General features: G+C 25.1%; 3 protein-coding genes across 3 annotated transcripts; 1 reads left to right on the top strand and 2 right to left on the bottom strand.

Moving 5' to 3' along the window:
* Nucleotides 1–413: 413 nt before the first annotated feature.
* On the bottom strand, nucleotides 414–3,117 carry LOC135924838 (BLOC-1-related complex subunit 8 homolog). The gene is made up of 4 exons (XM_065459963.1): nucleotides 2,789–3,117; nucleotides 2,641–2,753; nucleotides 2,533–2,597; nucleotides 414–1,536 (listed from the first exon to the last, which is right to left on the bottom strand). Exons 1-4 carry the CDS (start codon nucleotides 2,832–2,834, stop codon nucleotides 1,431–1,433), a joined length of 330 nt encoding a protein of 109 aa, XP_065316035.1. The 5' UTR covers nucleotides 2,835–3,117; the 3' UTR covers nucleotides 414–1,430.
* Nucleotides 2,954–7,734, top strand: LOC135924836 (ubiquinone biosynthesis protein COQ4 homolog, mitochondrial-like). The gene is made up of 5 exons (XM_065459961.1): nucleotides 2,954–3,206; nucleotides 3,249–3,345; nucleotides 3,383–3,485; nucleotides 6,286–6,509; nucleotides 7,558–7,734. Exons 1-5 carry the CDS (start codon nucleotides 3,104–3,106, stop codon nucleotides 7,718–7,720), a joined length of 690 nt encoding a protein of 229 aa, XP_065316033.1. The 5' UTR covers nucleotides 2,954–3,103; the 3' UTR covers nucleotides 7,721–7,734.
* LOC135924837 (uncharacterized) lies at nucleotides 7,567–8,559 on the bottom strand. The gene is made up of 4 exons (XM_065459962.1): nucleotides 8,475–8,559; nucleotides 8,406–8,433; nucleotides 8,196–8,365; nucleotides 7,567–8,157 (listed from the first exon to the last, which is right to left on the bottom strand). The coding sequence occupies exons 1-4, from the start codon at nucleotides 8,546–8,548 to the stop codon at nucleotides 7,848–7,850; spliced, it is 582 nt and encodes a 193-aa protein (XP_065316034.1). The 5' UTR covers nucleotides 8,549–8,559; the 3' UTR covers nucleotides 7,567–7,847.
* Between the last annotated feature and the right edge of the window lie 5,302 nt (nucleotides 8,560–13,861).

Raw genomic sequence — 13,861 nt, 5'->3', positions numbered from 1 at the left:
ATACAGCGAATTATATATTTTACAGTAAACTATAAAATATTGATAAGGACATCAGAAAATATCTTTTAAAGATATTGTGGGAAATTTAATTTTTAATATCAATTTTTATTTATAATAAATAGATGGCGTTAAATAATTGAAGGCAAATTGTTGCTAAGAGCATTGACTAGTAAAATTTATTAAAATATTAACTGTAATATATTCCCTAACTAACAAATATATGTGTAAAAGTGGAATTTTACATAGTATTTTGTAACCAATTCTATATAATAGAGGAATTCAATTATGTCTAGTTACTTTTTATAAATAAATTTATTATATTTATTTGGAATAAATTATTATCATGATTTTATATTAATGTATATACAAGTAATTTATTATATTTTATATAAACTAATAAAAATTTATTTCATATTTGTTCCAGGCTTATTTTTTTATTAAAATTAACCTATATTGTAAAAATATTTTATGAAGACTAACTAAGGTAACCCTGCTGAAGTCCGGGCAAAAGCGTGCCGAAGGCCTACCCAAAATGAGATCTGGGAGCGAAGCCCTCAGTAATTTTTTAATCCCCCCCCCTTAGGAAAATCCTGGCTACGTCTATGAATTAGGCCATTATTGATCGGGAGGTGATCCTATTCACTAGATTCAATTAATATATATATGGAAACATCTTATTATGGTTACGTATCACAACTCAAAATATAAGATAGGTGATAATAGACTTAAATAAAATTACACAACCATTTAATATGGTGGGCGACAAAGCTATTAAATTATAACTAGATAATTCATAGACCTGGAAATTAAAACAAATATGCCAACGCTTTATCCTGGTTTGGAGTAGAGAAACAAAAACCAACGAGATTGCAAAAAAATTCGAAGATGTCCAAATATTAAAAATTAATCTGATAGAAGACTTACCTTTCACTCGAGGTAAAGTCATAAGTGAAGCGAACAATGTCAATGTGGGGTATTTGATGAAGACACGGAAACAATAATGGGAAAGAGATTACTAAATTAATTATGATTAGAATTCCTCTAGAATTAAGATAAAATTACTATATATTTTCAGATCTTAAAGTAAAAATTTGAGGTGGGTCAGTCTAGGCCTAATTTTTTTTGTTGACCAAGCCAGGCTTAAAATAAAAAATTTGGCAGAACCATGATCAGCCTAGAAAAAAAGAATTTGCAGTGCTCTAATTCAAAACATGCGCTAGTTATAGTAACTTACTCTGTATTTATTCTAAAATATTTTGTTACTATTCATGTCTGACTATCTAATACTTCTTAATAATTAATACTAATAAAACTCATATTTAAGCAATTTGACATAAATATATATAGAATATTATATATAAATGTTAAAAAAATGTAGTTTTAATTTTATAAATCTAGGACTTCAGTCATGATTCTATAAATTGTAATATTTATTTTCTGGTATGATCAAAAGTTTGATTGATTAATATTATATTTTTCAGGTGGTTTTGAAACTTTTTGAATAAAGGTTTGACTTTTTCCATATCTTGTAAAACACTTTCAAATATATATAAATTAAATATTATAATATACAATAGTTTTTATAATATGTGATAGTTTTAGATTTTCATTCATACTAGGCTAAATATAACCCACATTTTGTTTTCACATAAGATTTAAAAAGATTATTTGTAGGATATCAGTATCAGTTCTAAGCCAATATTAAACTTTTAAAAAAATTATCAGATAAGTTGATATTTTTTAAAAATTAAACCACTACTGATTGCATATATTTTTTCAAACATCTTTTAAAATTAATTTTTGAGCTAATTTCCTTTTTTAAAATAAATCATCATAACTCACATAAAATATGAAGGGAGATGTCCCTTATAAAATAAAAAAGGTTCAATGTTTTATTAACATTTTTTTATTGAAAGAAGAAGTAAATTATATTTAATAAACTAATGTAAAAAGAAAATTACCAATTTTTGTACATTTTTAATTTTCCAATTGTTATCTCATGGTTTTTATTAAAAAGGAACTTATAGAAAATAACTATTTTGGGAATTTAAATTTCATTAATTCACATGGATGATATCAATAATGAAACTATATGTATAATTATTATCTAGGGTTACAACTTAATAAGATAAGACATTATTATCTACATACACATCTTTCTGCAAATTTAAAGATAAGATATATTTTTAGAATTATAAAGCTTTGACATTTTTTTATTTCTAAGATATGGGATAAGTGAATATTCTGATTAAAATGTGTTTTTAAAATTTATACTGATTTTTATTATTTCATTATCTTATATTATATAAAATAATGACAAAAAAAAATCAATGTAAATAAAGATATCAGATCAGTGTTGTTTGAAATAATTATCGGATAGGATTGTTGAAAAAATTTTGAATCAATGCAGCCCTAATTTTTTGATATATAATGAACAATTGGATATTATATTTTTAAAAAAAATCATGCAAAAACATATCAACAATTAAATATGCTGGCAATGGCAGATAGAAATCATTTTATGAATTATACCTGATAGATGTATCAATATCATATATTTTTCCTAATAATTTGTCCTGATTGTTTTCAATTTGAATCTAATAATAAAATAGATAAATCAGGATAAAGGGTTGTGCTAACTTTTGAGTGTGTTAATTGAGGTAGTGATCTTCTAATATGCTCAGATATTCTAAATAAAGCTAAAGAAGGTTCATTAGCAACTATTTGTATATTTTCTGAAAATCTTTCGACACCTAAAAATTTATAATTTATTTAGTAATTATAATACTAATTTTGGATATTGGATTGTCGTGGGATATTTGAGATTTTGGCATATTATCACAGATGTTTTAGTGAAAGGATGAAGAAGTATTTAATATTTTTTTCCTAAAATAAAATACATATATATATACTTTTTTCGTTAAAATAAATGTTATTTGAATAAATTTTATCAAAAATCACTTATTTTATCTATAACAATTTAATTTATGATAATATATTAATAAATCATCTTAAACGATTATATAATATTATAGTCAATCATTTAATTTTCGTAAAAATCTATTTATACCTATAAAAATTATTTCTAATATTCTTCATAAATATGAATTTGTTATATAATGGGCATATTCCAACAAACTCTTTACAGAAGCTAATATTAACTTTAGGATCCTCTATAATTTCTATTTTAGACCCAACTCGAGATGGTTTATTTCATAAAATAGGTTTTAATTTTAATCATTTTGTAGATATGGTTGCCACTTTGGGTGAGACTATAGGAATAAATGCAGCAAGATACATGCAACGTAAAATGCATAAAAATGATGAAGGAAAACAAATACTCACGTATTTTTAATAATTAATCAACTTTTAATTTATTTAGTGAAAAGCCAATTATTAATAGCAGCACTATAAATTTTAATTATCTAGCCTCTTTACCTCAAAACACATTAGGAAAATCATATTTGGACTGGTATAATAATAATGTAATTATTCTATCTTTAACTTCTATTATTATCATTCTATACTAAAAAGTTGGTTGTGGCTACACTAGACCAGATATTCTTAAAATTATAAAATCTGTAGTTAAGAACAATGGTTCATTTTTTTTGGATTAGAATAGCAATGTATTGCATAAAAATTTGGCAGGGGCTACAGTTGTTTATTATTATCAAAATATATGATATAAATATAATTGAATTTTTATAATTACCAATATGAATAAATTATTTATTTTTATATATTTTAAAAATAATGTCACAGATTTATTACCACTGATATCTATATAAATTTAAACATTAAAAATAATTACATAAATCTTTCATTTCTTTGTTTTTAGGCTATATATTTTTGAAAATATTTTGTAACGATGATTCCTTTTTTCCATATTTTAATATATGGATCTGGAATATACTCTGATACTGAAGGTTTATTAATATTTATGAACATAGATTTTACAAATTATTTACTCTTAAACTTACTAGATTATATACCATGATCATATTCATAAGATGAAAGCCCATTTCACACTTGACAGTACTGCAGGAAAAAGTATTTACATGAAGAATTCTTTTATTATTCATTATCTTCATCTATATATCATTGAACCCCTGAAATTCCTTCATATTTATTTAATTTGAATAGGAAGATTCTATTTAATTGCTAATTACCAATTCATGCATCTAGGTTCGGCCAATTTTATCTTGAATTAAGAATATATATTCAACTTATTTACCCTCATTTTCAAAGCTATCATGGAATGCATGAGTTTTTTTAGTAAAAATGTTAGGCTTTCCAAAAAAAAACTAATTTGTCGAATTAATTTTTTTAATATATTATGTTTATTTAAAAAAACAATCCAGATCCCTATTTTTTTAATCATAAATAGAAACAAACAAGTTTGATTTTAATAACGATTAAATGAACTCATAAAATATGACTCCGAATTGTTATTTTTAAACAAGTTAGTATCCTTTGATTGGAAATATATAAAAAAATTGCTGGTAAAATTACCATAAAATCGCTTTGAAAAAACCTTTTGTTTGGGAATGGCCTTATAAGGTTGGTATTTTCAGGTTGTTAAAAGATACTTTCCACATCATCTAAAAAGTTATCTAGATATACAATTTTTTTATACTCTTATATAAGGTTTGCATAAACCTAAATTAGGACTCTATTGTGAAAATTCATGAAATGAGCTAAAAAATTTATTGACTCGATATTTTATCAAAATATAACAAAAAATAATGATTTTTAGATTTTAATATAATATATGATTAAATGATTATAAATAATTATTCGATTTCAGTAATAAAATATTTTCAAAATTTTTGTCATTGAGGCATCCTTGTTTATCTATAAATATATTTTTAGCTACAACAAAAAAGTCTTTCTACTGGGACGCTTGAGGATTGGTGCATTATATCTTATGAATAACAATTTTATACAGGATATTTTTTAAAATAGTAAAATCTTACATTCAATTTTAAAAAAATTATTTAAAATTTGTTGAGTATCAAAATTTAAATCATTATTAACAATCATATCTGCTGCTGTGGGGTACTGAAAAATCGGATATTAAATTATTTGTTTTTTTTCACAGGTTATTTATTTGCAATCAGTTTTTGATAATTCATCAACTAATCTTTGTATTAATTGTTTTTTTTTATTAAAATTTTTATCCATTTGTAACCATATCCAATCAAGTTTAAAAAAGGATGGAGCATAGTTGCTATAATATTTTCATCTACAAATATTGTCCCAATGAACTTAGAATTATTAAATATTGATTAATTTCCTTAAATTCAATCCCTTTATGTAAGCATCTAGGAGTGGTAAACAAAATCTCAAGTTCATTTGTTTAAAACTCCTCACATCGTATGTATTTTTGTTATAAATTTGGTATTAAACATAAAGTTTCTCCAGTGAAATTCAATCAAATCCTTCCCCTAACTTGTCAGTTTAATTTCATCTAGAAAACTAGATATTCTATACAAAAATTCATACCAACAAAAACTACATTGGTTAAATATGCAATCATTACTATTCAATCACATAGGCTATTAAAAAATGTTGTTTAAGCTTTATATATATAAATTAATCAAAATGATATGGTGTAACAGGGTTTAAAATATGCTCAAAATTCAAAATTTTTCAGATTTTGTTCTTATTGAGCATGCTTAAAAAAATTTTTGAGCAAAATAAAAAATTTTATTAAAAAATCTATTAAGATTTTGAGCAAATCTTTTGGGATTTTTATACTATAATAAAATCTTTCATTTTTCCATCATCTTTTTAAAACAATGACTTTCCTTTGTTATGGGAAAATTTTTTATTAAAAATCTAAATAAAAAAACATAAATGGGAAAATCATTTACAAAAATGTTTTTATTTTGCTCAAAATTTCTTTTTACAAAAAAATCTACAATTTTTTGATCTTCAAAAATTTTCTGCTTCATATTTGAGCGAAAAATGCTCATTTGAAGATTTTTGCTAAACCCTGTGGTGTAGTCACTTCCATAATTAACTTATTGTTAGAAATTTCTCTCATTTTTTAGGAAGTTTTGCAGAAAAATTATTTTAATATAAATTTGGATCAAATTAATTTATTATTTTTTTATATATTTATTTCTGATTGCAAAATATATTTCCAGAATTCTACAAATTTATATTAAATAATGAAAATCTATGATAATATAATTATATTAAAAAAAATTATAGATGATCTTAATGAGAAAAAAATTAAAATATTTATTATTTAAATACAATAAAATTTTGTTATAGTAGAATGTTAGCCCAGATACAAGAAAACCAGTTCATTTTATTGACGATCCTGAGTTAAGTTATATTATTAGAAGAAATAGAGATGTCCATGATCTGCTTCACACAGTATTAGGTATGCCTACAAATATTTTAGGGGAAGTTTGTGTCAAATGGGTTGAAGCTATTCAAACTGGTCTTCCCATGTGTGCCTTATCATCTTTATTTGGTCCATTGAGATTCAATAAAAGGTTATATAATATGATTAAATGAGCTAAAAAGAATAATTTAAGGCTGATCCTTTCAATTCTGGTATATTTATTACATGTTTTAGTCATATCATAAATAAAATTTTAGCATCTTCCATTTTATAAGTCTTTCACCACTTTCAGATATTAAAGAATTTTTTTATTTTAAAATGAGATATATTTAAATAATAAATTTTATATTCATATTTATATCAATAACTGATAATTATTTTGTTATTCTGATCATCTTTTAAGAAAATTGTAAAAATAATTTATGAAAATAATTAAACTTCAATTTTTAAATTTATTTTAAGCCATTTTTTGGTGAAATGCTAGCTAATTATGCCATAATGATATCTACAAACTTTTCACCTATCCAATACCTTCTTATTAGTAGGAAAAAATAATTTTACATTTAGGATTTATGTTTACCTTCATAAAATAAATATCCAAAAAATAACTAATTGTAAACTGTAGTTTTTTATAGCCACAACTTTGGTGCATTAACATGGATGATTAAATATATCTTGTCTTTTTATTGCTCTCATTAATCATCTCAAAATATGGACAATGTTTATAAGTGAATGTTACTTGTTAAATATTTTTAAATCCATTTCTTTTTGAAAAAATAATATCACCCTATTAAAATAATTCACATTTTTTTAAACATTATAAATAAATTAGATTTTAGTTTCTTTTATTCACTTTTTATTATCAGTAAATTATGTTAGAGACATATAAAATTGAAATTTTTTACTTGAAGACCATGGTAAAAGGGTAAAAATCAGGCTTAAATTTTTAATAAAGTGCATAAGGAAGATTCTTAAATTTAAAATATTTTTTTTATATGAATGTTGATTTTCCAACTTCAGATTTTTTAATATTCATTTTATAATTGTGATATTTAATCAGACAGAAAAGGGAATAGGAAATAAATATAACATTAATATTTTTCTGTGCCTAAGGCTTGTTATTTAATATTGGCACAGCTCTAAATGACACTATAATTATTCGTGCATAATAAACTCATATTTATATAAATATTTAATAGGCAGAAAAAATTATATGTAGACTATTATCTTAATTGGGCAGTCAATTGTGGCTACAACTCAAATTTTTTAATGGCCATCTATTTTGAAAAATATTGGGAAGAATCATTGAAATCATTTAGAAAAAGACATAATATTCAAGAGCCTCCTCTAATTATCAAATGATTTATTTTATTTTATTATGCTAAATAAATATTTATTGATATTTAGAATAATCTATAGATTTATTTATAGGCCTAGATTGTCTTAATTTTTTAGTCATCTTTATATTTATCATTAAATTTAAGAGTCATTAATCACATTTAGGTATATTTTTGGATCCTGATTGTCTTGATTTTTTGGGGTCATCTTTTATTTTATCTTTAAAACCTGATTCTCTTGATGTTTTAGATTTATTTATTGATCTTGATTGTCCTTTATGTCCAATTTCATTATTTATAACCTTTGATTTATCTTTATATCCTTTTTGAATACTTTCTTCCTTAGTCTTTTTATATTGTTCCCTAAGATGTTCTATATCTTTACTCTTAATGTTTGCAATTGAAATAGGATAATTTAGGGAAGTTGGAATATTTTTCAAAGTGTCATCATTTGGCTTAATCCTTAAAATATTTAAGCAAATTTTTTTTACATAGTCTACTTTATTTGTTCATTGTGTTTTATTTTGATGCATCGTAGCTCTTTTCTTAATACTTCATTTTCTTTCATAAGTTTATCTCTTATATCTAATAATTCATTAATTCTTTCTTCGGCAAGATGATGCAATGCAATAATATTTGTTTCAAGTTTAATAATTTGTTCATTTTCAGTCTATTAAGATAATATATATATATAAATTGTATAAATTTACAGATTCTGTCTGTACTTCTTTATCAACACTTTAAATTGAAGAATTAATTAGAAAAATATTAAATATTACTTTATATAGTTAACATCCCCTTTGATTTGTTTAATATCTTCATATAAATCATCTAAAATATCAAAATTATTCATAAATTTTATGAGTGAATGAATACATATGTTAAATATTCTAAATCTTTAATGAGACCCGTATTCTACGATCATCGCATAAACTCTTTGCTAAATATATTTGTGCGTATCGTCCTGGTAAAAATATTATGGAGCCTTTTCTTACCCTCAAAATCATCATTCAAAAATGCGATAGATATAAACTACCATTCCTTTTCACCTTTATCGATTTTAAACGTACCTTCGACAATGTCAATCATAATGCTCTTTGGCGAATCTTATTAGAAGTTGGAGTGGACGGAAACATCATTAGGATTCTGAGGAACCATTACAATAATCTGCAAACCACATGTGGACTTAATAATATAACCTCCCCACCGTTTAGAATAAAGAAAGGAGTTACACAGGGCTGTATTCTCTCTCCTATCCTGTTTAACATTGTAATGATCAAAATATTGAAGGATACCCTAGATGCTGCATATCTACTAGAACTAAACTCACCCCAGGATAACAGATATCATTTAAAACAGAATCATCCTATGCAGATGATGTAGTGATTATTACTAAAAACCTAGAAGAAACCCGAAACCTTATTCTACTACTAAAATCTACAAGTCAAAGAGTTGGGCTGGAGATAAATTTTAATAAGGCTATGATCCTCCCAGCAAAACACACTCCCCCTTTCGAAAATATTGAAATTGTATCCGATGTTATCAAGGTTGTCACGTAAGTGAAGTATCTAGGAATCACTCTAGATAATAGTGGAGGATGTAAAGATGAACTAAAGTTGAGAATACAAAAGGCCAGAACAACCTTTTATAAATACTTTAAACTATGGAAGACCAGAGAAATATCTGTCAATACTAGACTTAGGATATTCAATTCTATAGTAATACCAATTTTGCTCTATGGTTGCGAGACATGGGAGATTATTAAAGCTGACAATAGGAGATGCCAAACATTTATCAACAAATGTTTAAGGATCATAAATGGGGTTTTTTTACCCAAGATTAATTTCCAATGAAAACTTATGGAAAAAATCTAAACATACTCCCATTCACACTACTAAAGAAAAAACGCATCCAATTTCTGGCTCATATACTAAGACATCCAAATTCCAACCTGGCCCACGACGCCCTCACATGGCTTTTCACCTGCAAAAGGAAATCATATAGCAAATACAACAAGACACTCTGGTTTCATCGAGTTCTAAAAGACGTAGCAGACCTGAACCTAAATTGGAAACTATTTACCAAATTAAATAAAAATAAAAAATCCATAAATAAACTTCTTAGGATTAAGTCTAATTAACTGAAATAATATCCCCTCCTTTACAATTACTCTCTCCCCTCCTCAAAAACCCAGATACCCGCAACATGAGCACAGGTTTCACTTCTTATTTACTCATTATATTTTGTACATAAACCTCTTAAATGCTAATTTTATCTAGAAAGCCTCCTCATGTCCCTTTTACTCTAATTTCTATAGGGCTGTAGGTTTGGGTGTGGGCTGTTTACACTGGTCCTCCCTTTTAAACAATAGTCCTTGGACTATTGTGTATTGTGCGAACAAGTACGTACGGCTTGCCCACAAACGTGTAAAGGGCTTCTCATCTTTTTCCCAAATTTTATTTAATCCAATTAGATGGAAATGAGAAATACCTAGCGTAGCTCTGTTGTACCTACAACGTTTAGAGGGCGTGTGCGCTTTATGACGTATGACTTCTTGAACTCTTTTTATTTGTTAAAATATTCGATAACTGTAATTTTAGCTGGTGTTTGTGACCTAGTTCACTCAGTGCCTGTTAGTTCTGGGTAGAGGTTTGCAATGGGTGGGTTTTTAGCTAAAAAAGGTCACCTATTTGTTGAAAATTTTTTAACTCGCCCTCCCTCCCACTTATAATTTTTTTAGTAATATTTACCCGACCATCCCCCATTTTTATTTTTTTTTATAAAACTTGACCACGCCCGTTCGAAGTGTTAGCGGGCTAAAAGCATGCCTATATAATTTTTTCTAAAATTATAGGTCGACCCGTGTTATGGGGGGGGGGGTGTATAGTATATCGGAAGCCACCACTGACTTTGTTGTATATGTTAGCATCAATGTTATTTTATCGACCTTAAATCGTTTTTTGAGCGCGTTTTAAAAGTCTGATTTTACCGTAGATGTATGCCGCCATGTTTGTAATACATACTCTATGAATTTCAGAGAATTTTTCTATGAACTATTAAACTATAATAATTTTTATTAAATTTTTTATATAAATTTTAAATGACTCAAATGTTATCGGTTATATTATCTATAATTCATAAGCTAGTTATTCTAAACTTGCTGGAATACATATCCGTTAAAATCAAAATTGAAAAAACACATTGACGCTAACATATATATTAAAAAAATAAGTTGGTTTTGTATTTAATAATTAATCGTGTTTTATCAAATTGCTATATGACAACCAATGTATATATTATTTATTACCCAAAAATCTTGAACTAGATCTTGAAGGCAATCATTTCAAATATGAAATAAATACTATATATATTATAGTAATCAGTGAGCCGGCATTAACCTCCCAACAAAATCTTAATAAAACTTTCAACATTTTAATTTGGACTAGGAATAACAAATAAACATGAGTTGGTAATAATTAACAAATTTAATCTTAATCTAAAAATTAGTTGTGAGCTTGTATAAATAATATTTTCTATTATCTATGAATAAAAAATTTCTAGATAGATAGATTTCTTTTCTTTAATTTTCATTTGTTAGAATTAAATAAAAGAAATAAATTTGAGGAAATTTAAATGTTAGCTAAGACATGTTGGATAATAAAATTGACATGTCCCAAAAGGTAGCCATTTGGAAGAATACGACTCGTTTAAGAACCCCAAATAGTTTTGGGATTTCCATGATGAAAAGGTAGACTTACCTCAAAATTCACGAGTTAGCACTTTCCCATAAAAGGCCAAAATATTTGAACATTAGACAAATAATGGATTTTGACAGCACTACGATTCCAAATCTTTATTTATTTATTTTATCTTCGTAATATCTACATAAATATTATTTTCAATAGCAATAGAAGTTTAAAATATTTCAATAATTTTTAAGCATTCTTTTAGTACTTTTCAACAGTTTAATAAAAACAATTTCGATTTAATAACATTCAGATTTTATAAAAATAAAAGGCTTGATTGGTATATCTTGTTTCGGCTTTGTTTTGATACTCAATACTTTTTTTGCCTAAGCTTGAGAGATTTTGAATTAGGACGCCTTATTTTAAATATTTGATATAATTGTTATTTTTTCGTTTTCTTTTTAAGCTGTTAGTCAAAACTAAAGAGGCTTAACCATCGGTAGTTTATTAATATGTCGAACCACCTTATATCCCAAAGGATGAATTCAAGAAAGATTAAAAAAATTTATACGGATTAGGTGAACCTGGTAAATAGATTAGGCAAGGCTCTACATATCCATTATCTTGTAAAAAAAATAATTTGTGAATAAATAGGTAAAATAATTTTGTAGATATATGGTCATCAAATGTCTAAATATGATACTCATTTATATCTTAAACATAAATATGATCTTTAGCAAAATTAAAAATATTAGTTATATAATGTGGGCTATTGAAACAAATATTCATCTGCTTGAACTTTTAAGTAATTAAGATTTTAACGCGAATAAGTTTTTTTTCAGGTATGTCATGAGTCTTTATAGTCGAAGTGGGCTCAGCTAAAGAAAAATTTAAAGGGAACGAAGCCCCTCACTATAATCTCTATTTTAAGGAACTACGGCCTGTTTGAGCTTCGGTCCAGTTTTATTTTTACAGTATACTTTTTAAATTTGAAATAGCAAACACTGAACTAGTAATCAATATTTCATATTTTGTCATTTATTATACTGCATACTAATATAAATAATTAATGCTAATCAATACAAACATTTGGTAAGCTAATAAATTATTTATCCATTTATTACAGTTCCGAATATCATTATAATTTAAAATCTAAAGCATTAAAGAGTTGTGATTTCGAATATAAAATTACAAAAGTGAAAGAAAATATTTATTTTTTCATACAATGCCTTATTACAGTAGTAAATATTTGTGATTTCGAATGTAAAAAAAATTACAAGTGCTATATCTTTATTTATACATACACTGACTCAATTGATAATGGTTTTAAAAAAAGAACATAAGCAATAATATTCTTAGCAAATCCCTTTAATATAACGCTCTGAAACCATTTTTTTTTTATCTATCATTCAAAATTATTCTTCATTGCCCAAAAAATTTAAATAAGATTAATTTAAAAGTGTATTCCATTAAATGTACTTTGTAGAACTGCAATACAACTCCTTTATTTTATATACCTTTTTATCAATTTTTGATACTAATAATATCCTCATCCGATTCGATGCCTATATCTAATTTTAGTTATAATTATTTAAAAAACTATTACTATCATAGCTCATATCTCCAGATTCAACCATTAATAGCTTCTATTGTTTTACAAATAAAATATCTTATAAATAAATTAATCCTATTTTCTTTCTCTATACTTTTTTGCTTCTATTATTTCTCAGAACAGCAATTATTCTTATTTAATTATCTAAAGCATAATTTGAAATTGAAAGTATTTTAAATGTACTTTGTTTAACTCCAACTTTTCCATTGTTCCCTCTTCTGTTTAATCTCTTCTTTCTTTATTTTCTACTAAATATAAAATATGAGATTAAAAGATATTTTAATTAAATATACTGAGTTAAAAGTTTATATCTTATAAATTTTCTTAGGAAAAGGCAAAGTAAATTAAATCTAAAAATGAATAATTTGATTAATGATTTTGAACTCGGCTAACACAAATCAAAATAATAAAGTGGAATATTTTTATTTTCAATTAATAAATATTTACTTAATTGCGATTGTAAAATAATTTAAATAATATTAAATCAATTTAACTTAATGTTTTAATGCATGATCGATATTAAGAGTTAAGACATTATGAGTGATATTGATATTCCATTTTTTAACACAGAATTTTTGCAATTGTTTACATAAAAAAATATAATTTACTTGTAATAATCTATTAATTAAATGAGTACTCATTTAATAAAAAAATTATGTATATTAATTTTTTATAAATAATATCCACTCTAATATGTAATACATAATAGAATTCCAAATTAAAAAAATAGCGTATAGTTATAATCAATAGTATAAGTTTCGGTAATTGATCCTCAAATCGTTCCTACAGCTTAAATATTTCCGCCAACTTAACATTTTTAAAACGGTTATAACTCGGTATTGGTTAGTGATATCGATATCCGGTTTGG

This window comes from Gordionus sp. m RMFG-2023, chromosome 2 (assembly GCF_954871325.1).
Source record: "Gordionus sp. m RMFG-2023 chromosome 2, tfGorSpeb1-WG-v2, whole genome shotgun sequence".
NCBI classification, from domain to species: domain Eukaryota; kingdom Metazoa; phylum Nematomorpha; class Gordioida; order Chordodea; family Parachordodidae; genus Gordionus; species Gordionus sp. m RMFG-2023.
This window is presented reverse-complemented; position numbering and strand designations above follow the sequence as displayed.

What these genes read in the sequence shown, in the direction of transcription:
- LOC135924838 (XM_065459963.1), bottom strand. Translation starts at nt 2,834, where the DNA reads ATGCCAAAATCTCAAATATCCCACGACAATCCAATATCCAAAATTA. An exon ending in CAATCCAATATCCAAAATTA is followed by an intron (nt 2,754 to 2,788) that starts GTATTATAATTA and finishes ATAAATTTTTAG; the next exon opens with GTGTCGAAAGATTTTCAGAA. An exon ending in GATATTGATACATCTATCAG is followed by an intron (nt 1,537 to 2,532) that starts GTATAATTCATA and finishes TATATTTGAAAG; the next exon opens with TGTTTTACAAGATATGGAAA.
- LOC135924836 (XM_065459961.1), top strand. Translation starts at nt 3,104, where the DNA reads ATGAATTTGTTATATAATGGGCATATTCCAACAAACTCTTTACAGAAG. An exon ending in TGGACTGGTATAATAATAAT is followed by an intron (nt 3,486 to 6,285) that starts GTAATTATTCTA and finishes TTGTTATAGTAG; the next exon opens with AATGTTAGCCCAGATACAAG. An exon ending in CCATTGAGATTCAATAAAAG is followed by an intron (nt 6,510 to 7,557) that starts GTTATATAATAT and finishes AATATTTAATAG; the next exon opens with GCAGAAAAAATTATATGTAG.
- LOC135924837 (XM_065459962.1), bottom strand. Translation starts at nt 8,548, where the DNA reads ATGAATAATTTTGATATTTTAGATGATTTATATGAAGATATTAAACAA. An exon ending in GGGGATGTTAACTATATAAA is followed by an intron (nt 8,434 to 8,474) that starts GTAATATTTAAT and finishes TTCAATTTAAAG; the next exon opens with TGTTGATAAAGAAGTACAGA. An exon ending in AAACACAATGAACAAATAAA is followed by an intron (nt 8,158 to 8,195) that starts GTAGACTATGTA and finishes AAATATTTTAAG; the next exon opens with GATTAAGCCAAATGATGACA.